Genomic DNA, 21,027 nt, shown 5'->3' with positions numbered 1-21,027 from the left:
CCCCTCAAAACAATTTGCTTTGCTTTCAAGACCTTTGGCTTCCAGGGCACTACAATATTTTCTACACCTGATGCATTAGTCAGCATTGCCAGGACCAGTGGGAGAATTACTGCTGACAGCTGGAGGACAGAAGTACAAACTGTTCATAATTAAACTTTATCACAACTTACTTCCACAAGTTCTTTCGTCTGGATTTAAAATGAACCCTGGGTGGCATCTACAGTAATAGGAGTCCTCAGTACTAACACATTCATGTTGACAGCCATGGTTATCCAAAGCACAGTAGTCTACAACTGAAAAAAACAAGACCAACATCTGTAATTAGGAAAAAAAATCAGAACTATTATGCATGGATATTATGGTTCTGGCAACACACGGTAGCTATAAAAAAAATGAAAAGCTGATGTAATTTCTGTCCTGAAAAGCCTGTCTGCAATAAGTAGTGCACTTACAACACCAGTTGGTAAATCAGATTTTAAACGAGTCCTGAATCATTTCTCAACTTTGAACATTTATCAGCTCTCAGACTGTCAGGAGCCTTCTCAACATGTTTTCTCAGATCTGGAAACCATGCCTCAGTGAGTAACTCTGTCCAGATGTTCACACTGCAGGCCAGGGCACAGCAAAGTTGATTTAGTTCTGTCTTCTGTCTCTCAAGTCCCAGACCTGGAATTGCTCTACTTTTCCTTAGTATCCTCCCAGCTGTATTAATTCTCAAGAGCTGTTCCTGTAGCCTGAGTATATAGGCGAATCTTGGCATTATCTTCTACACTGAGGACTGTCACATTCATTCCCTCTAATGTGCTCCAGATTTGTTCTGTACAAGGCACCTATGACTGCAAAGCCTGAGAGCTTCAGGCTGATATTCACCACAGATATTTGCTTATATAATGCCTCTTACAAGGAAAAAAAATCACAGGCAGTTCAGTCATTTATTTCATAAGTCTGGTCATTACACAAATCCATATTTAAAAGTTAGAGTGCCAAATGATAATAAAGTAATACTTCACAGTTTACTCCAGTCAAAGTTGCTAAAGAAATTAAAGGATTTTAAAAATTTCTTTGCAGGTTAAGCTTCATCTCCAGAACAAAAGTCTTAAAAAAAATTAAAGATAAGTCGCAAAGCTGGTGCTCTGCCCACAAAGTGTTGCCAGGCCTACATTAGGAAAATACACCTGATTCTTTCTGCAGAAGACAGTAATGTGCTTCATACCAAGACAGATTCCTCTTTGTCAACTGAGTAAATGTTTTCACTACTTTATACTGCTAAGCTTCACCAATTTCTTTAAGAGGAGTAATCTATTTTAATGAAATCAATTCCTTCTGCAATTGCCCCACATAAATCATGCACATTCAGGTGTGCTACTATATTTAGTCAAGATCATCTAGTCAGGAAAGCAGATAATCTATTTCAGTTACTTTGAAAGAGTTTCTTTTAACCCTTCAGAATATTTGTGTTGAATCAAGTTAAATTAAACTACTTACTGGCTACCATATGATACCATTTTCCTGGCAAGGACCTTCCTATTTCCAGACTGAATCGATTCGTATTAAAACCTATTTACTGAATACATATTTCAAGGACATAATGTGTCATAAAATTAGCTTTCCTTTTCAATTAATTCTAACCACTTGCACATTTTCAAGTGTTTAAAAGACACATTAAGAAATAGGTAGGTCAAAGAATATGTGCTATTAAGCATCGTATCTGAGAAATAGCCCATATGGATGTCTCTATAAAGTCACCTCCTCCTCTGCATTTTAAAAACCTTAACAAAATTAATTTCTACTGCAATACCTACAACTGTCCAACCAATGATTTTAACAGAGAATAGAATAGAATAGAATAGAATAGAATAGAATAGAATAGAATAGAATAGAATAGAATAGAATAGAATAGAATAGAATAGAATAGAATAGAATATTCAGTTGGGAAGAGACACACAATGACCATTTAGTTCCAACTGCTTGACCCATTCAGAGTTGGCTTTGTCCAAATGCCTCTCACACACTGACAGGCTTGGAACGTTCACCTCCTGTAGGAAGCCTGTTCCAGTGTTTGACCACCCTCAGTAAAGAAATGCTTCCTAATGTCCAATCTAAACCTCCCCTGGCACAGCTTTGAACCATTCCTACATGTCTTATCCCTGGGAGAAGAGCATATTTCTATACTGAGTCATGAGATACACATGAGAATGTAGAAACTTGAGATTTCACTGTTTTGAGTTTTATCTCATGTCTATTTCAATAAGAAATTTTTCTAAATTATTTATTAGTGATCTTTTTAGGGAGCACACTATTAATTCAGTCGTCATCTCTTCGTATTTGTTCCACCTTGCTTTTTTCACTTGGTATTAGTTAGTAAATGATGAGAACCATCTTTTACTTCCAGTTAACAGTTCTGCATTCCAGGTGCTCACACTGCCCTCTCTGAACCATGGACTGCATGGGTCACCTTTCTCCTAAGGGGTTGTTTTAGCCCTATGATGTTTAATAGGGGTTGTTTAGGCTAGGGAGGATGAAGGAAGTTAAAGAGAAGGGTAGGAGAAAAAGGTGCAAAGTAAAGGCATAAGGAGGATGATAAAGAATGTGAGGAAAGAACAGAGCAGACTCATGGAAGGCTCATAAGAACCTAAGAATCTGCCAAAAAAATCCAGCAGTGCCAGGACTGCAGAGAGGAGCCAGCAGCCAAACCACTGCCAAGAAAAGAGGATCCAAGCCTAGCAGCTGCAGCAAGATGGAGACAGTCTAGCACTAGTGCCAGGAAAGAGAGGACAGCATGTCCAGCAACACCAAAGTGGAGAGACTGAGTGTCCAGCAGCATGATGGAGAAAGGGTACCTCATTACCACCAAACTTCAACAGACACGACTTTGTCCATGTGAAAAAAGACACCAATCATTATCAGTAAATGCCAACAAACATGTTAATTATGTGTTTTTTCTCATCTACCACTCATACAGGAGAACATAATTGTCTATGGCTAAAATGAATACTCATTTATATTGAATTTTGCTTTGGTTTGTGTCAAGAGATAAATGTGAATTGCTGAATTTATACTCACCAACACAGCTCTTTCCATTTGCATCAAGCTCATACCCTTCATAACACTGACAGACGTAGGACCCAGGTGTGTTCACACAAATCTGCTCACAGGCATGTTTCTCCACGGCACAAAGGTCCTGAGCTACAACACATAATTGCGTGAGTATGTAATTCTTTGACCTTCTACAATGCACAGGTAGACTATAGATCAAAATTAATTACAGGAAGCTATGGAGAGCTCTTTAGAGACGAGCTCATTTTAACACAGGTCTTGTCAATGTTCTGTCAAACAGTGAAAGCCAATAGGATCAGTCACTCAAAGCTGAGGCACTCATTCCTTCAGCTGAAGGCAGACTGTTAATGGACCAATGGTACCTAGTAGAGTTGCTTGATGTACATTTCCCTAGAAAGTTCAAAGGGTATTCTTAATGGATTTTTTTTTTTAAATCAAAGTAATTGTGTTTATTTGTGTATTTTTGGGTTTTTGGCTGGTTTTTTTTTGGTTGTTGTTGTTGGATTTTTTTGCATAACCAAATAAATGATGATGAGGTTGGAAAGCGAAAGAAAAGGAATAAACAACAGCAAAAAACTTCGTGATATTTAATTTCTGAGCTTTATGCAAAATACCATAGCAAGTTACCCCTCCCATGTGAAAGATCTCAAAAAAATTACTATGACAAATGAGGTCAGTTCAGCACCTAGCCAAATAAAGCACACTGGGCTTTCTTTTCAACAGACTAAAGCTTTATGAGTACCCAAGTTTCCCCAGCAAAAGCTCTGGAAAGCAGAGTACTTTGTGTTGCTCAAAGAACTGCTCAACGCATAATGGTCATTTACAGCTACAAAATAGGTTTTTGGAACATGTTTGAGGAAATCAGCCAAGCAAAAACAAATTTTCTTTTATAGCTGTCTGCTTCATATCAAGCTGCATGATGAACGGCATAAACAGTCGCTTAACTCTTTTGTTCCAGTGTAAACACCCACAAACAGATAATTTTCCAGCTTGTTTCAGCTACATTCCTCTTTTGTGTTATTTTGTTTACTAATGTAAGATTTGAGCATCTCTAGAGAAGAATGGGAGAGATTAGTTAAACAAACAAATACAGTGTAACAAGTAAAGAACACCCATTATCTGACACAAACACTCTTCTCTAGAAGCTAGACCACAGAATACAGAGGAGCATCCTTTCATGGATGCAGAACCATCATAATTAATCAAATGTAAGAATATTTTAAGCTGAACAAACAAACCATTTCCCAGCCTGAAGCAAAGCTGTCAGTTCATTGCTGATTGAATCCATTTGGTTAAGGGCTTTAAAGAACTGAGTACTGATAGCATATACACTCACAACATTAGAAAAAAAAGTAGAATAAAACAGAGTCTAAGTTTAGGTACAAAAGAATGAAAAGAGAGTATAACATTAGGTATACACCATTAATCTTTTCTGAACTGTTTAATTCAGAAAGTGATAAATTATGTATATAAAGAAATTATTTGTTCATGGAAGAGCTGCTGAATACATCCAAACCTTAGACAAATACATCTGGTTTATGCTGATCATGTATTGTACTTAACATAAACATGATGAAGATTTATTTTACTTAGATGTCAAGTGAGGAACCCATTGTCTCTGTGCACTTGTGGTTAATTAACAGCTAGTGAAGGTAACTAAAATACTCACAGACTGTGCATTTTTCTTTCTCTGTGGTCCCCTACCTCCAGAACTAAGCTGTCCCCTTTGCCCAGGCTTGGCTCCCCATCCTCATGGAATCTATTACATCTCTGGGGGTTTTAGATGTAATGGTTTGACCTTCTCTAGACTGATAGTGCATCATCTTTCTCCTTCACCAATGATTTGCATCATCCTAGCACATTCAAGGCCAGTTTGATGACTCTCAGATTTCCAGTGTTAATTGCTAAAATAAGGTTATAATTTGGTGATGTAAAAAAAAGCAAAGGCTACGAACACATTGAAGGACAAATTTCCCTTTCATATTGATAAAACTGCAATCTGGTATCATCTGATTGATGATCAAAGCAGGTACTCAATCAAAGAAATCATGGGAGAGGCAAGTGGGGAAAACTAATAGAAATCACAGCTAAAAGAAGGTAAGCCAGTGCAGCAAAGGGCTTTGAAAAATGGAAGAGAGGGAGCACATTGAGGGCTACTGTGCAGGGGTCACCAGCAGGGAAATTACACACAATTCAAAAACTCTTGGAAATTATACTGTATTTGAAGCAGTGCAGTACCCAAATGCTGAACTACTGGCTGAGAAAAACTATGGAAATGTAACAGGTAATTCATACTTGTAATTAAATTTTTTTTAACTGATTCACATACCTTCACTTTTCCATTTGTGCTTAGTATTTGATATAAAACACAGTTCTAAGAAAGAGATACTAAGAATCCACTAATCTCAAAATACTGGTAGTTTTATGACACTCTCCTGAGATACAGAACATCAAATACAATGATAGGATTTGAGCCTGTAGTTTTCACCTTAGTTCTAAATTATCGATTGTAAGAGGTACATCCTATGTTCTTATGATGACTGTCTCCCACAGTTTCTTGAAAAGACATTTTCCAAAATTTTTCTTCTGGCTAAAATCGGTTTAGCAGCTTTAATTTGAATCCATGCATTTTCATTTGAATTTGTTGACTGCTGTGTGATAAAAACTTGAATTTTTAGCAAGTACATTTTCCGCAAGTAATTAAAGATGGTATTACATAATTTCTTTAAAATAAGGTGGATACAGAAACAAATTTGTAATGTAAATTGCTGTTAATTACTAGGAAACAAGTTAAAATGGACTAACAAAATACTCATCACAAATAAAGTATGGTATTATAAATTATACGGCCAATCACTCCAAACCGAAAAAAGTCAATACTCTTAAAGAGAGGAATGAGATCATAAGCAAGACTTCTGAAACCATTCTTTGAAAGGTTGCAAACCCTTATATTTCCACCAGCAGTGAGAAAGAGCTTTTCAGAATGTCAGGTTATTTCACAGTTTTCTAGTATGGGGTTTATTGCACCTTTCTGTACTATTCTCTACTGTTGCTAGCTGGACAAGTTAGTAAAGTATCTAAATTCACTTCATTTGAGATGATAAAGTTATTTATTTGGTTGTTGTTTCAATGGTGAACTTAATATACCAGTAACATTTAAATGCAATTTCATACAGTTACAGTGAACCTCTGCAGAGCTGTGTATAAAATTTAGCTTGATGTATTTCAGAAAGATTTGTAAGAACTTCACTTACACTAAGCAAGAAAAATAATTACAATTCACCTTTCTAAACACATTCTGATGATTATCATTAATTATGCACTGACCTCAGTTCTTTATGAGCCCAACAGAAAGGGTAAATGATGTTAAGCACTTTTTGGGAGTGTGAAAGAGAAAAGAAAGATAACATACTGCTGCAAGTCTTCTGGTCAGCATTCAGAATATACCCTTGTTTGCATCTGCACAGGTAGGAGCCAGGGGTGTTTATGCAATAGTGATCACAGTGATGCTCAACTACACTGCACATATGAGGCACTGAAAGAAAAAGGAAACCATTATTAGCTGCTGGTCTTAATTGTGGTCACAACTGAAAAAAATCTGATGTAGAAAATTTTAGTGAAGCAACTGAGAAATTTCAAATTAAGTGTTGCTAGTAACAAAAATTAGAGTTGAAGAAAATAAAAATACATAAGGGAGTATCTGAAAAAACTAATTACTTGGTGGCCCTACAAAGAAAGTGAAACAAACCTATTATAATCAACTTTAGAAAATAAGTGAAATTTAAGTGTAAGCTGATTTAGAGGACATTCTTGCATGAAGAAAATCACCACACAGCACCCAATAATAAAGAAGAATGACAAAAAAAAAAACCCAAAAAAACATAATGAAGACACTACTTTGCTTGCTTAGTTTTTAATGTTGAGGAACCTGCAAATAATACACTGAGGATATGTATCTCCAAGATCCATTAAGCAGGAGCTGAGCTGAGCTACCCTCCAGACTGCAAGTCTTTCTGATTCTATTTTTGTTCTGTTTATATTTTATGTCTCTAATAGCAAGTATTAAAATGCAACAGACAGACAATAAAAGAGAAAAAGAACAGAGGCCCATTCAGTCAAATTCATTGTTGAAGTATTTTTCTCCAGAGCAGTGTTTGGGGATTAAGATATCTTGGTGTTTTCTTTCCAGTGCAACATTGTTTGTATGTAATCTCTATAATATACAGGTGAATTACTTCTCAGAGAACATTGTGTGGCATATTAACTATTTTGCTCAACAGCAATTAGGGACTGATGTGTCCCTTAATGTGCTAGGTTGACAAAGCTCAAAATTTATGGAACAGATATTTACAGTAATCTTCTAGAAGCCACAACAGAAGCCCACCAAGTAACTTAATGTGGTAGGTGTGGTAAGTGTGGAAAAAAACCCACATGGGATTTTAAGATAAATATTATGTATCTGCTCTTTGGAATGGTTACAAGAGTTAGGTATTTATTGCTAACATACAAACCACCACAATTCCCTAATCTCTCAATCGGCTTCTTGGATCTCACAAAGATTTCCCACAATGAAACTTCTCAAGTACTTTTATTTATGTGAACACAGACCTACTTTGACTTCTTGTCTTATCATCTTTCTATCATGCTGAAAATGACAGCATTCAGTGACAGATGTCCAAATAAATCAAGTTTCTTCTGAGACCAACCTTCCCATCTACCACACAAGTGTAAGGTACATATTGTGAAGTGTTTCTCTTGCACCCATTTCAAAGCAGTGATAGACTGGCCTTTAGTCCAATTTCTGTGGTGGAGTCTGCTCTCTGAATGATTTCTGAAACCTCATCTGTTGCAGGAGGTGTTTGGTAACCACAGGAAGGGACGGAAGTAACAAAAAGGGTGATCTCATAGTTAAGGAATCTGAACATGAGCCTTGTTGTGAATTGGGTTTTATTTCTATATCACAGGGTCCTTATTTGATATTGGGCAAGACAATAATACCCGTATCTTCAAGGAAACATCAGCCTTCACACTGTAACTGTTCAGATAGAGACATCTGAATTTGGATTTGCAAGAATGCAAGTGATGGCTGTAGAGCTGTGAATACATGTTGTATTAGTCCAAAAATGTTAAATGACTGAAAATCACACCAGGGATTGCCCTGAGTCTAAATATTTAAAGTTAGTGATCGGGTGGTTTTGACAAACTTAACCCTGTTTCTGTGCCTCCATTCCTCCAATGTAAAATGTAGATGACACCATTGTCTACTTTACAGGAATACAATAAAGACTTTACTTGCCCCCGACTGCTCCATTCCAAGTTCTATCTTTCTCACACTTCATCTAATCTCCATCTCCTTTCCTGGATTCTGTACCCATTTCCATTGACACTTTTCTCAGTTTTCAACTCTTGTCTTATTCTTCATGCCTCTGATCCCTCAGGATACTCTTTGCTTCTATTTTACCTTGCTTTCTAGGAATAAAAAGGGGCCCTGGCTTCAACTGGTATTTCTGACATCCCTAAACCTTTATCAGTCAGGGGCAGCAACTGTAGGGAACCCCTGACATAACAGAATGGAGCATATCCAGTTTACAGGGATTCTTCTGAGAATATAGCTTTTGGGTACTTAGTAGTCTCCCCCATTCAGTAGTAATCAGTGGTTAATTTTGCTTAATTTTTGTTTTCCCCACAGAGCTTCACCATTTGACCATGGTTTTCTCATGTCATCACAGGAACCACGAAGACACACTCCCACAGACATAAGGGTGATTCAGACACAGGGACAGCTCAGGGGCCGAGGTCTTTCCCTACAGTAGGAAGTCCAGCTGACAGCATACCAGAAGACTTGACCAGAGAGGTGCCTTCAATTGCTTTAGCAAAGAAACCAGGTGTCCAGATGTTTCACTCAGCTACAATAATACTGTCTTTGGGCCCACACCTCAGAGGACTTCAACTAACCACATTCCCTGGAGGAATGTAGGTACTCTAGGAACCAGAGGCTATGATTACTCTCTAGAAATTCAGCAAGCTGAACACTGTCTCACAATCAAGATAAAATAAAATGTTATGGATCCTATCTGCAATTTAGTATCTTATGTTGAAATCCATAGGAATCTAACAGCTTAAAGTCTCTGTTGAACTCTCTGTTAAACTGAGTTTTTAAATGTTTTAGGATCTCACTTTGAATTCTCAGCACAGTAAATCCTGTGGAGGCATTCCATGGGAGCAGGAGGCAACTGCTATCCTTGTCACCTCCATAGTTCTCCATCAGCAGTGGATGGGTGGCTTTACTGAGGAACACATGTGCTTGATTAAAAGTAAGCTAAAAAACTCAAATTTATTGGACACCACCAAGTCAGAAAAAAAACCCAAGTAAATGGCCTTTGTACTGGATTTTTTTCTAAAACACAGTCTAAAAAATCAGTATTTACTGTGCATTCCATTTAAACTCTGAACCCGTGATTAGTTTACTCTTCCTTGTGTTTTAAATATATCCCACTACGCCAGCAAAAAATACAGCAAGGAAAAAATGGGAAAAAATCAATTATTTGATGAATGTCTGTGTTGGTGTTTCGTGCTAAGGCAGTTCAGCTGCTCTTTGAAACAATTTTGGAAAAGATCAAGTAAGGAAAATTCTCCAGACTGTACTTACAATAAGCTGCAGTTCTTTTCTGGCAAAAGCATCCCTAGACATGAGTGACCATTTAATCTCACCATGCATTCTTTTTCTGGATTCTAATGAAAATACATCAGCTTAATGCCAAATTTGTATAAAACACTTTCATGTTTATCTCAAGAATAAATAAAAAAGAAAAGTCTACTAAGTACACAGATTAAAATAAAATTAATTACAGATGCCATGATATTTGCAAAAGTTAATTCCTTATCGGGGAATTACAGACAGAATATTACAGAATAGATATCTCTGATATCTATTAATATCTATTACTTCATTGTATGAATTAATAGTACCACTGTAATGGTTTTTCCTAACTTTCTGTATTTAAAATAGATGGAATATAAAAACTTCCAGTCACAAGGCATATACAGAAATTATTCTTTGCATAGAATTAGTGCGGAAGCTTTGGAAGAGGAATCCATGGACTCTCAAGACTATTTAAAGAACTGAATGACTGTTGAGCAATTTAAAGTTTCACTACTAAGGGAGATCACACTTAAAATGAAGAGATGAAAAAACTTATCTAATATTCAAATAGCAAAGATCATAAATTTATTGCTATTATAAATTGGAATAATAAATAGGAATAGATAAATAATTAGGCAAATCATTAAATGTGTGTTTGCCTACCTGCTTATGACCACGAGCAATTAAATCACATTTTATGGTACTTAAGAGTAGCATGAGTTTTCCCCACATGTACAACTGCTGTTCTGGATGTTGTTTGGCTAATCTCCCTTCGATATATATGTTCTAACAGATAAGGTTTCATGTTAAAAAATCCTGTTAATTATAATGGATATTTTTTCTCTTTCACTTTCATCTATGTATTCAAATCTATAGATAAAAATCTTACCACAAAGTTTAGTCTGGAAGGTAGAGGTCAGTGTTTCAATCTGACTGAAATTAGCTACCAGAAACACATGTTCTTCATGTGGTTCACTCCCAATGGACTTCAGAGTGTTCATATCCACTCTTCCCACTCCAATAGCAAAAATTAGGATTCCTGAGTTACGTGCTTTAGCAGCAATCTCTGCCACAGGATCCTGAGGTCTCCCATCTGTCACTATCATGATAATTCGAGGCACATTCTCCCTCAGAGGCCGAGCCCCCTCTGTCTCTGAAAATGCGATGTTCACTGCATACTGCAGAGCCAGCCCAGTCATGGTGCCGGTGGCCAGGTGCATCATCCTCTTCACTGCTCTTTCGATATCCTGCTTCCGCCTGAAGGTCTTCAGTGAAAACTCCTGTTTGACGGTGCTGCCGTACTGAATCAGCCCCACGCGCGTGGCATCAGGGCTGATGTCCAGAAACTGCAAGATGGTCAAAATGAACTCCTTCACTTTCTCAAAGTCGTAATGGCGCACACTGCGAGAGCTGTCAATGATGAAAACAAGGTCCAGACGTTTGTTGTTGCAAGTGTTTTCTAAAAGGAAAATGTAAACAAAAATATTTTACAATTTCAAAAGGCAAATAGGTTTGTCGAAACAAACACACTGATAAGTGCTGTGAAAATTCAGGAAAAATAGGAGATACCAAATAGGAGACTATTTGGGCAATATCAATTTGTTCTCCAGAAAATAACAAAAACTGCCTGATACAAAAAATGCCTTGATCATTATATGCATTTTTTGTGTGTGTAAGTGCTCAGAATGGTTAATGGCAGTGGAATGGAGATGGAATCACACCACCAGAGAGTGACTTGGGTTGGAAAGGACATTAAAGATCACGTAGTTCAACCCCCCTGCCATGAGCAGGGACACCTTCCCTAGACCAGGTTGCTCAAAGCTCCATCCAATCTGGCCTTAAATATTTCCAGAGATGGGACATCCATAACTTCTCTGGGCAACCTGTTTGAGTTAAGGATTGCTTCCCTTTATCTAATCTAAGCCTGGCCTCTTTTAGTTTATTAATAGTTCATTAGTTCTTGTCCTACCACTAGACACCTGTGTCAAATTTCACTCTTCGAGGTACTTATTAGTTACCCTGTTGTGTCATTGTTGAGATTTTTACCTCATTCCCCATGTAGGGTGGAAATCCTCTCTGAATGACAGTTATCTATTTAAGTGGGCTGCACTGTGATGATTTGTGTGGCAGGGCCTGAGAATTTAGAAATCCAATACTGTGACAAGTCGGGGGGCTGTTTCATTAGAAACAAACAGGGAAAACAGAACACAAATCTGTTAACTGCACTGACTGATAAGAGATGTGAAGGGACTGATTTTTCAAGGAAGTTGGCAGTAAAGCAGCACTTTGCACGTGCATGTACAAAGTACTGTTTTCAATTATGTCAACTGCAGTTGTGAGTGCTCAGCAGTTCTACAAATCAAATGTCATTATTTCAAATATGTAATTAATACCCATCTGGGGAAAGTTTCATGTATTGGACTAGCTCAGCATCACAAAGAAATTCTATGGTTGCATCAGACAGAAAATCCTGTTGTCTACAGCGGCACTCCACTTGCCAAAAAAAGCCCCGCATACTGAACACTCCCTGAAATCTATGCCAGCCATCAGAAATATTTTTTTCCAAGAGTCACTGAAGCAGAAATATTATGGACAGAGTATGTCTGTATCTGACAATGGCACAGATGGGCAGGCCAACCTATTATGGATAGCAGCAGAAGTGAAGGCTGGCTCTCTTCTAGGCATCCTACAAGCTTTCTGAGACCCTGGATACATCCTCTGGCTTCTGCTCAGCATCCTTTCCTGAAAGAATATGAGAAATGTGAGACACATGCATGAGTTGCATGATGAGAATGGATAGGGACTGACCACTCATAGGAAGCCAGCACATGACAGGTTTGAGGCAAGTTTGTGAGGTGAGATATCAGACTTGCCACAGAAGAAGACAACATATGGAAAAAGATTAAAAAGACTTTGATGGGATGCTGATGAAAAGAAATCAACAGAGATTTAATGTGTATACTAAAGACTCCTCCAAATTAGGAAATCCCTGAGTCACAAAAGCACTGCAGTTCAGGGAATAACTGCAGGTGGCATTTTCTTGTTCTATTCCACATGCATCTACTTTTGTCCTCTGTCAGAGACAGAACACAGGGTTAGATAGACCTATGGCTTCAATCATTGTGTCTGCTCATCTTCTTAAATTCCTGTGGCTATGAATAAACCTGTGAGGTTGTTAGTTGTGTCTGTATGCCTGGCTTGAAAGATTAAAGATAGCAAGAATGCTCATCTGACTGCAGTGGCATCCTCATTTTACTAAGATGAGACACCCTTAATCAGTAGTTTCCCTTATTGCCAAACCCAATTCAATTCCCAATGCACTGCCATCCATCTTGTGAAGTGAATGAGGCAGATGTTTGGTGGAAAAGTAGTGTTTGACTGTATAATCAAAGGTCATGTCATACTGCACTAGTACAAGTGGGCCAATCAAGGACTCAATTGGAAAAGGTCTGTCTGTAGACTGTCCTTTAAACAAGTTCGCTTGTGACTGCTGACGAACACTCATCATGCACTTCTGCCAAGGCAGGGGCTGAGAAAGATGCCAGTTTTCACTCGTTAACTCAGAAGCCTCTTTCATAGATTACCAAGAACATTTTTTGGCATAGAATAAAAATGCTCTTTACTGACAATAAAAATGACTGCCTGGATTTATTCATGTGCAGTCTACAGTATGGTTTTATTCATAAGCATAGGAATATGCTCGGGTTGCTTATTCTTTCAAAATCAGAGCAGGATGAATATAAGCCAAGCTGAGCAGAAACAAAATTCCAGTTCTAATGGGATACAGCTATCCTGATGTAACTATTTTCCACCTTATTATCTTCATTATATATAAAAAATAAAAAATTTTCTTTACTAATATAACATGAATGATTCCCACAGTACAAAGATAATGCCAGGTTATAATTTGTGGGAACAGACCAAGAGGAAAGAAGGATGATTACAGGAAAAAAAAAAGGCTAAGAATATGTGCGTGCATATGAAGGCAAGGACAGATAAGGGAGAAGGATAAAATGACTGCTATTTTATTCCCCTTAAAACATTTCAGCATTGATTCACTAAAGGTAGATCATGCTTGACCAGCCTGATTGCCTTCTATGACGAAACAACTGGCCAGATGGATGAGAGGAGAGCAAGGGATAGTGTCTGCCTTGAGTTCAGCAAGGCTTTCAAGGCTGTCTCTCACAACATCCTCACAGGCAAACTCAGGAAGTGTGGACTGTGTGAGTGGACAGAGAGGTGGTTTGAGAACTGGCTGAACAGCAGCTCCCAGAGGGTTGTAATCAGTGGCACAGGGTCTGGTTGGAGCCCTGTCACTGGTGGTATTCCCCAGGGCTCAGTACTGGGCCCAGTATTGTTTAACTTTTCACCAATTCCTTGGATGAAGGGGCAGAGGCCTCAGCAATTTCCCTGACAACACAAAGCTGGGAGGAGTGGCTGATACCTCAGAGTGCTGTGCAGCCCTTCACAAGGACCCTGACAGAGATGGGCAGAGAAGAACCATCTGAAATTCAGCACAGGTGAGTGCAGGGTCCTGCCCCTGGGGAGGAACAACCTGCACCAGTCCAGGATGGGGTGCCCTGCTGGAAGCAGCTCTGCAGAGGACCTGGGAGTCCTGGAGGACAATGAAATGTCCATGAGCTCGCACTGTGTTCTTGTAGCCAATAAGGCCAAAGGTACCCTGGGGGGCACTAGGATGAGCACTGGCAGCAGGTCCAGGGAGGTGATCCTGCCCCTCTGCTCAGCCCTAGAGAGGTCACATCTGGATTTCTGTGCCCAGTTCTGGGCTCCACAGGACAGGAGAGACAGGAGCTGCTGGAGTGGGTCCAGAGAAGGGCTACAAAGATCCTAATGTGACTGGAGCATCTCTCTTATGAGGAAAGGCTGAGGGAGCTGGCCCTGTTCAGCCTTGAGAAGAGACAACTGAGAGGGGCCCTCACCAGTGTCCATCAGACTCTGAAGGGAGGGAGTCAAGAGGATGGACCAGGCTCTTCTCAGTGGTGTCAGGCAATAGGACAAGAGGCAATGGGCAGAAACTGATGCACAGGAAGTTCCACCTGAACATGAGGAAAAACTTCTTTATTTGTGTGGGTGCACTTGAACAGGCTGCCCAGAGATGCTGTGGAGTCTCCCTCACACGAGATACTCAAGAGCCATCTGGACACATCCCTGTCTGGGATGGCTCTGCTTGAACAGGGAGGTTGGACCAGATGACCAGTGCTTCGTTCCAACTTTGCCCATTCTGTAATTCTGTAAAAACAAGTCAAAACTACAGCCATAATGTTGAATTCTTTAATAGGAATATAAGGATTTAGATCCCAGTCTGAAGAGACTAATTCGTACTTATTAAAGTTGATTTAACTTGAGCTCAGTGAAAAATAAAATTTAACTCTTCTACAGATAACAAATCCAGCTTGGTGGTATTTTGAGGAGTGGCAATCAGTAGTAATGACTAACAGATCTAAACACTCATCCTCTCAGATAAATTTTCAGTGATAGATTTTTAGCAGTTACATGCTTCTCCATTTGTCCTGCAAACTATAATCTCTTCCTCTGACCAGTTCTCATTTTGAACAGTGAACTTTCTCACAACTTTGGCAAACATCTTCATAATCAAAAGTAATTCGCCTTCACTCTTATGAAAATTGACATACTCCTTGAAAAGAGCTACTCATCCATAAACCTACTTCTAAGACAGCAGAGGTCTTGTATTTCCAACACAAAAGTTAAAAAACCCCTCAGTGTGGGTTGTATTATCCAAATGGGAAGCCAGGAGAGGGAAGCCAAAGACAGAAGGAAAGATCAAGTCAGTAGTAAATATGTTCTCCTTCTCTACTCAATACCCACTTTGTAAATGACAGTTACAGTGATGCCACCTGTGGAAAAATAATGCAAGGAAATTTCAGTTCTACTGGGAAGAATCCAGCTGGGATCCAATTACTGAGAGATACATAAAACAAAGCTTAAAATAATATTGAGCATCTTAATTTCCTCTAAAGCTGAAAATTTAGTTAAATCATTTTACCTGATGACTGCAGGTTTCCTTCTATTCCTTTCTCAAAGTGAATTATGCTCAGCCTGTTTTGGTTTTGACAAAGCTCACAGTGCTTTGATTTTGCTCACCCACCCAGGGTCAGTTCTGAGAGTGTGTTTCTATCCTCTCATATTTCACTAATGTTTCATTCCCTTAATACAATTAAATTAGCACTAGGGAGCATTCTTGGGCATTCAAATTGACTCTTCTAGGCTGTTAAATCATTAGAATAGCTCCTGATACTGTTGCCTGAGGACAGCTCACATTTTCTCAAGCAGTCCTCCGGCATGATATGGCAAGCAGCATGAGCCAGGGATCCATCCTTTGTGGATGGTCCTTTATGACCCTTAATACTTCTTTCTTTTTCTTAATCTAGATATTACTTATTTGGTTATGTAGGTCTTTATCCTAATAGAGGAGAAAGGATAAATATTAAAGAAGGCTATTGCTGTATGCAAAGCAAAAGGAAGTTAGCTCAATTTGGTAAACACTACAGCCCAGTTTAGACATTGAAAATATAATTTATAACAAGTAAATAATAGCTCCATGAAGATGTTGTTATAGATTATGACAATTCAAGCAAAAAGGAAGGATTAAATCAGTTAAGACAAAATGAGATCATAGAATAATTATTGTCTGAGCAGGCTTTAATGGTAATTTTAGTATTTTGTGTTTCTTAGCTCACTCCACAGTAATGCATATACAAAAATTACATGTCCTGTGACACTGCCAGCAGTAACACCAGGTTTATTTTTAGATTTTATCTTTGAATAACAGAACAAGTCTTCACTAATAGTTAAATAAAAGAGAGAGAAAACTATTCCTCCGTTAGCATATTTTACAACTTCTTTCTAAATGTCTCTTCTTTCTTTACCATTTTATTATTTAATTTTCTTTGAGTCCTCAGTATTATTTGTCTGCCTTCTTTTTACAATTTCTTTCCTTATAAGTCTCTGCATAACTCCTACGAAGTTTGTTAAAAGATGTATCAACTTGCTGGTGTCAAACAATTTTTTATTAAAGTTCAGAATTCTGGTTTTCCCTAGCTAAATATCTGGGCAGAAAGATAGTGTATGTTCTCAGATAATTCCAAAAGACTTTTCCTAGATTTTTCTTATTTCCTAGGTCATCAAGAAGGTTTAATCTTCTTGCCATAAAATTACACAAGTAAAGAACAGCCAAATTTCCAATTCATTCATAAACATATCAAGTGCAAAATGCACACATTTCATGATTGTGATTGTTGCAAAGAATAAATGAAGAACAGCAGTTATGCCAAGCAGTTCTTGGTGCTTGGAATAAGTCTCTAATGGGACGTTTTGAGCAAGTTACCTTCCACTCCTTTTGGGTGTTTTTGCTTTTAATTCAAAGATGGATATGGTATATTTCAGATATAATCATACCTAGCTCCTGAAGTAAACATTAGCGGCTGTTCAATACTCCTTTCCTAGCACACATACATGCTGCACTTGGTTCTGCAGGTGACACCACCTCTTCCTAGCTCTAGGACAGGCTGTGGATCCAGACCTGCTCCTGTACTCTCTGGCCCCATCCTTGCTCTGAGCCCTTCCCCAAACACACAGGCCTATGGCCCTAACCCAAACATTCATTATGAGTTTGGCAGCTCACCCATTTTTCCTTACAAATGTCTTCATCTGGGAACAATCTCTAAATGGAACACAGCCCCCAGACATTTCTTTATTGCCTCTGACAAAATCTTTTCTAAACTTCCAAAATTTCTGAGAGAACTGTACAAGAGGAGGCTCCTGTCCAGAGATTTCCATTTCCTCCTACATGCAAATGCTTCATTATTGGTCACGGCAGGGGGGTATATTACTATGTTCTTATTTCACCTCACTATTATTATTCCTTCCCTGTCATGCTTTTCAAAATAACAAGGTCATTATTAATTCTAAGTCTCTCTAAATCCAGAGCGCCAGAACTGACTCCTTGTATTTCTTAATTTCTTTACCAATACTGGTGCTTCTCTGGTATGAAGCCAAAGTATGGTGTAGGGACAGTCTCAACTTTCTTAGTTATTTCTACATATTTCAGCTGTTCTGAGACAGAAACTGCTGGGTTTCCTGACAGGAGTCAAACCTGCTTTCATGGTCAGGAGGACCAGGGAGCAGGTTGTTTTCCTTGCAGGCAGTGGAACACCTGGACAGAGGGATAAAGTATCCCACTATCCCCATGCACACGGCCACAAGAAAATCTACCCACCACTCCTGACAGAAACAAATGTTACATGCTCTCAGCTAAGGATAGCTTAGACCCATGAGAGATGAGGAATTCATTTTCTGAGCCACAATGGAGAAACTTGTGGTACACACAGTAACGCTACTTTGCGTCCTGTTCCCAGAGACAGCCCTGGAAGCATTTACTCTGACTGTCTTTTCCTGCACTCACTTGTAAAACATCAAATCACAACCAACGTGAAAAGGGTGACTGTATGGGAGAAGGTGATCTTTGTACCTTTCTCCTTGAAGATCTGAGACTCCTAGCTTGCCTGAGCTACTTACGGTGCTGTTGGAAGGACACAGAAATTATTAAAGAATAGATACAGAAAGTAAACAACTGTTAGTAGCAGCATAGAAAATCTAGAGAAAAAATCTGACCATACTGAGTTTGTGGAGTCCTGCTTTCAGGACATTAGCTTAACATTTTTAAAACTCCTATCGATACTTTTTTTTGAAGTTGCCCATGTCTTTGTTTACGGGGAAAGCTGTTAGCAACCTCAACATTACTCATTGATCAGCTGACCTGAAGTCACATATTTCTATCTATTGGTAACGGTCTAAGTATTAGATTCTTTTCCAGAACAAATTCAGAAACAGCATGAGGAAATACTGCCGTACACCACTGCCTCCTGTCTACCAAAACATGTGGGACATTGTAGGTGTAGAAGAAAAGATTACAGGTATGTCACCCCTGATAAATCACAGTTGTACTAATCACCAAAGAAGAGGAATAGCTTTGCCCTTAATGGGTTGCAGCTGTGACTAATAAAGGTAAGTGTGATAAAAGTGGTGGGCTGGGTACTCAGGGGTATCTTGGAGGCTGAAGGTTTGGAGAAATTGGGGAGCCCTGAGGAAGAAGAAGACTGGAACAAGGAAGAGTATTGCTGCTGTAAAGGATCAGTAGTCTGGTTTGATGGAGTTGGAGTCTGCAGTCATAGTTGGGCTGGGTGAAAGCTTGAAGTTGAAATCCACAAACCAATGCTTGCAGTCGTAGTCCAGCAAGAGATAGTCAGCAATCAGTCTGTATCTGGACTCTATAGTAGGAGGTTGCTGTAGTCAGAGTTAGGAGGGCTAATCTCAAAAGAAGAATAAACTGGGACCCTTTGCACGTTGTTGAATGAGAGTCTGTGTCTTGGCTCATTTCTACCACTAATGAGAGGTCTGCTGCAACAGGACATCATGTCCTGGCAAACCAGCAGTTCTTCCACTTCAGCAGCACTTAAATGAGATGGTGTCTCCACGGCTCCAAAGCAACTTAAGGTACATTGTCCTCATCCACAATAGTGTCTGATTACTTATTCATGCCTATAAAATGAGATGTTCCTTAAGTCATGTAAATACTGTTTCCATTATTTTCAAATTAAATTTGCACATATATACTTTTTTAATTAAGAAGGCAAAGTGCTCAAAATTAAGTCAAAACCAGCACGCTTCTGAATATCAGTGTTCCTTTCTTGGTCTGATTATTCTTCAAGACATAATACATAGAGGAGGCTTTGAGCTCCTTGAGAATATACTCGTAACAACAGTTTTTTTTACTCGCAGTAATTATTGCCAAGGCAAACTTTTTCAAACAAAAATGGTATTTCACAGCAATTTGTGGGGGTGGTAACAAACAAATTCAGCAATACAAAGATCATTTGATGTTTAGTTCATGACTCAGTTTTTTTCTGTAACAGCAGATATTCTTTCATCCTGTGGAAAAATTACAAGTTACCTTCAAAAAGAAGAAAAAAGGCAGGGCAAATCAAAAGAATGAGAAAATAAAACAAAGAAGGAAGGAAAGAGGGGAAAAGGCTTTGTTAGAGGAAATGCACATTAAAGAAATACAGTGAGATTTCTTGTGATGCTAGAGATCAAATTATATTCCATATAACTTAAAGAAATACCCCATAGGTGGCTTGAAAGTGAATGTGATTTTGATACATAAAAATTAATAATGAGTACTAAATACAAGAGTTGGCAAGCAGAATGTTGTTCTGTGGTTAAAAACTGCTAGCACAGACCAAAATCCAAACTTTCTGATCTCCGTGATAATTGGCTGCAGATGAGCATACTCAGATTAGGACATAAATCCCTGAGGTCTGTCACAGACCAGCTAGTCCTCATGGCTCATTAGCTGGGGCTGTTTAAGGGATAACAGCTGCTGCAGGGAGCAACTGGCTGGGCAGGGATGTGGTTGCTGATCAGATCTCTCTTTCTCAGACTCCAGGGCCTCTGTTGGGGCTGGGGAGGCACAACCTCAGCACAAACCAGGCTACCAAGCCTCAAAGCCACAAAGAGTGTTCTATTGCGCAAAAACCCCAGAATCGGAAAAAACAGCTACTGTTGGGGAGAGGCCAACAGCTGAGAGATTAAGATGAAAGTTGAAGTTTTGAGAGTCAGCATAAAGATCATGGGTAACCTCTCAGCTATTGAAACAAGCACTACTGGGAAGCAAAACACACCATTGATAATATTGCCTTGAGGTACAAAGATTGCAGTATGTATCTACAAACCTCAGATGAAACAGGTGATTTTGCAGGCTGTAAAGTGCTTTGCTTGCTCGCCTTCCAAACATATTTCTATTTATAAGGCAACTTCATGTTTTACATAGAAAGCTGATAAAGTAAATAAAATGGATAGGTATTTTAATACCCTGCATCCTTACAAAAGCTTGGCTAGGATTGTACTTACATTTTAACTAATTATGTGGTGATTCAAAAGATGTAATTTGCAACCACTTTTTCCATCTGCTGCAAGGAAGAGCTTTCATCTCCCCCAGTACCATACCAGTACAGTATGTCTTATACATGATGTAGTTACTGTGACATAATTCTCATTTTAATTGCAGTACAGACTTCAGTTACAATAATTCTTCTTTCTAACAGGATTATATCTGAGGACATAAAACTTGGCAGGGTTGAATTTATGTGAAGAAATAACACGCACATACTTGGAGGCTGTGAATTAGTTTCTTACAGCAGAAAGCATCCCACATTGGCTCAACAGTCCACATTAGCAGAATTTAGGGATCTCTGGTCAGGTCTACTGTATAAATATACAATGAATTA

The 21,027-nt window shown here is 38.7% G+C and overlaps 1 protein-coding gene across 6 annotated transcripts in view; it reads right to left on the bottom strand.

Annotated features, from left to right (window-relative positions):
• Nucleotides 1-21,027, bottom strand: part of MATN2 (matrilin 2) — a 65,742-nt gene that overhangs the window by 30,502 nt on the left and 14,213 nt on the right. For all 6 annotated transcript variants that reach the window (XM_042779200.1, XM_033059297.1, XM_033059288.1 and 3 more), the window contains exons 3-6: nucleotides 10,590-11,159; nucleotides 6,470-6,592; nucleotides 3,064-3,186; nucleotides 171-293 (exon numbers count right to left, since the gene is read on the bottom strand). In XM_042779200.1, the coding sequence (XP_042635134.1) occupies nucleotides 171-293; nucleotides 3,064-3,186; nucleotides 6,470-6,592; nucleotides 10,590-11,159 (939 nt within the window). The remainder of the gene's footprint in view (nucleotides 1-170; nucleotides 294-3,063; nucleotides 3,187-6,469; nucleotides 6,593-10,589; nucleotides 11,160-21,027) is intronic.

This window comes from Catharus ustulatus, chromosome 1 (genome assembly GCF_009819885.2).
Source record: "Catharus ustulatus isolate bCatUst1 chromosome 1, bCatUst1.pri.v2, whole genome shotgun sequence".
Classification (NCBI taxonomy): domain Eukaryota; kingdom Metazoa; phylum Chordata; class Aves; order Passeriformes; family Turdidae; genus Catharus; species Catharus ustulatus.
Note: the sequence above shows the minus strand (reverse complement) of the source record. Positions and strands in the feature narration are given on the sequence as shown.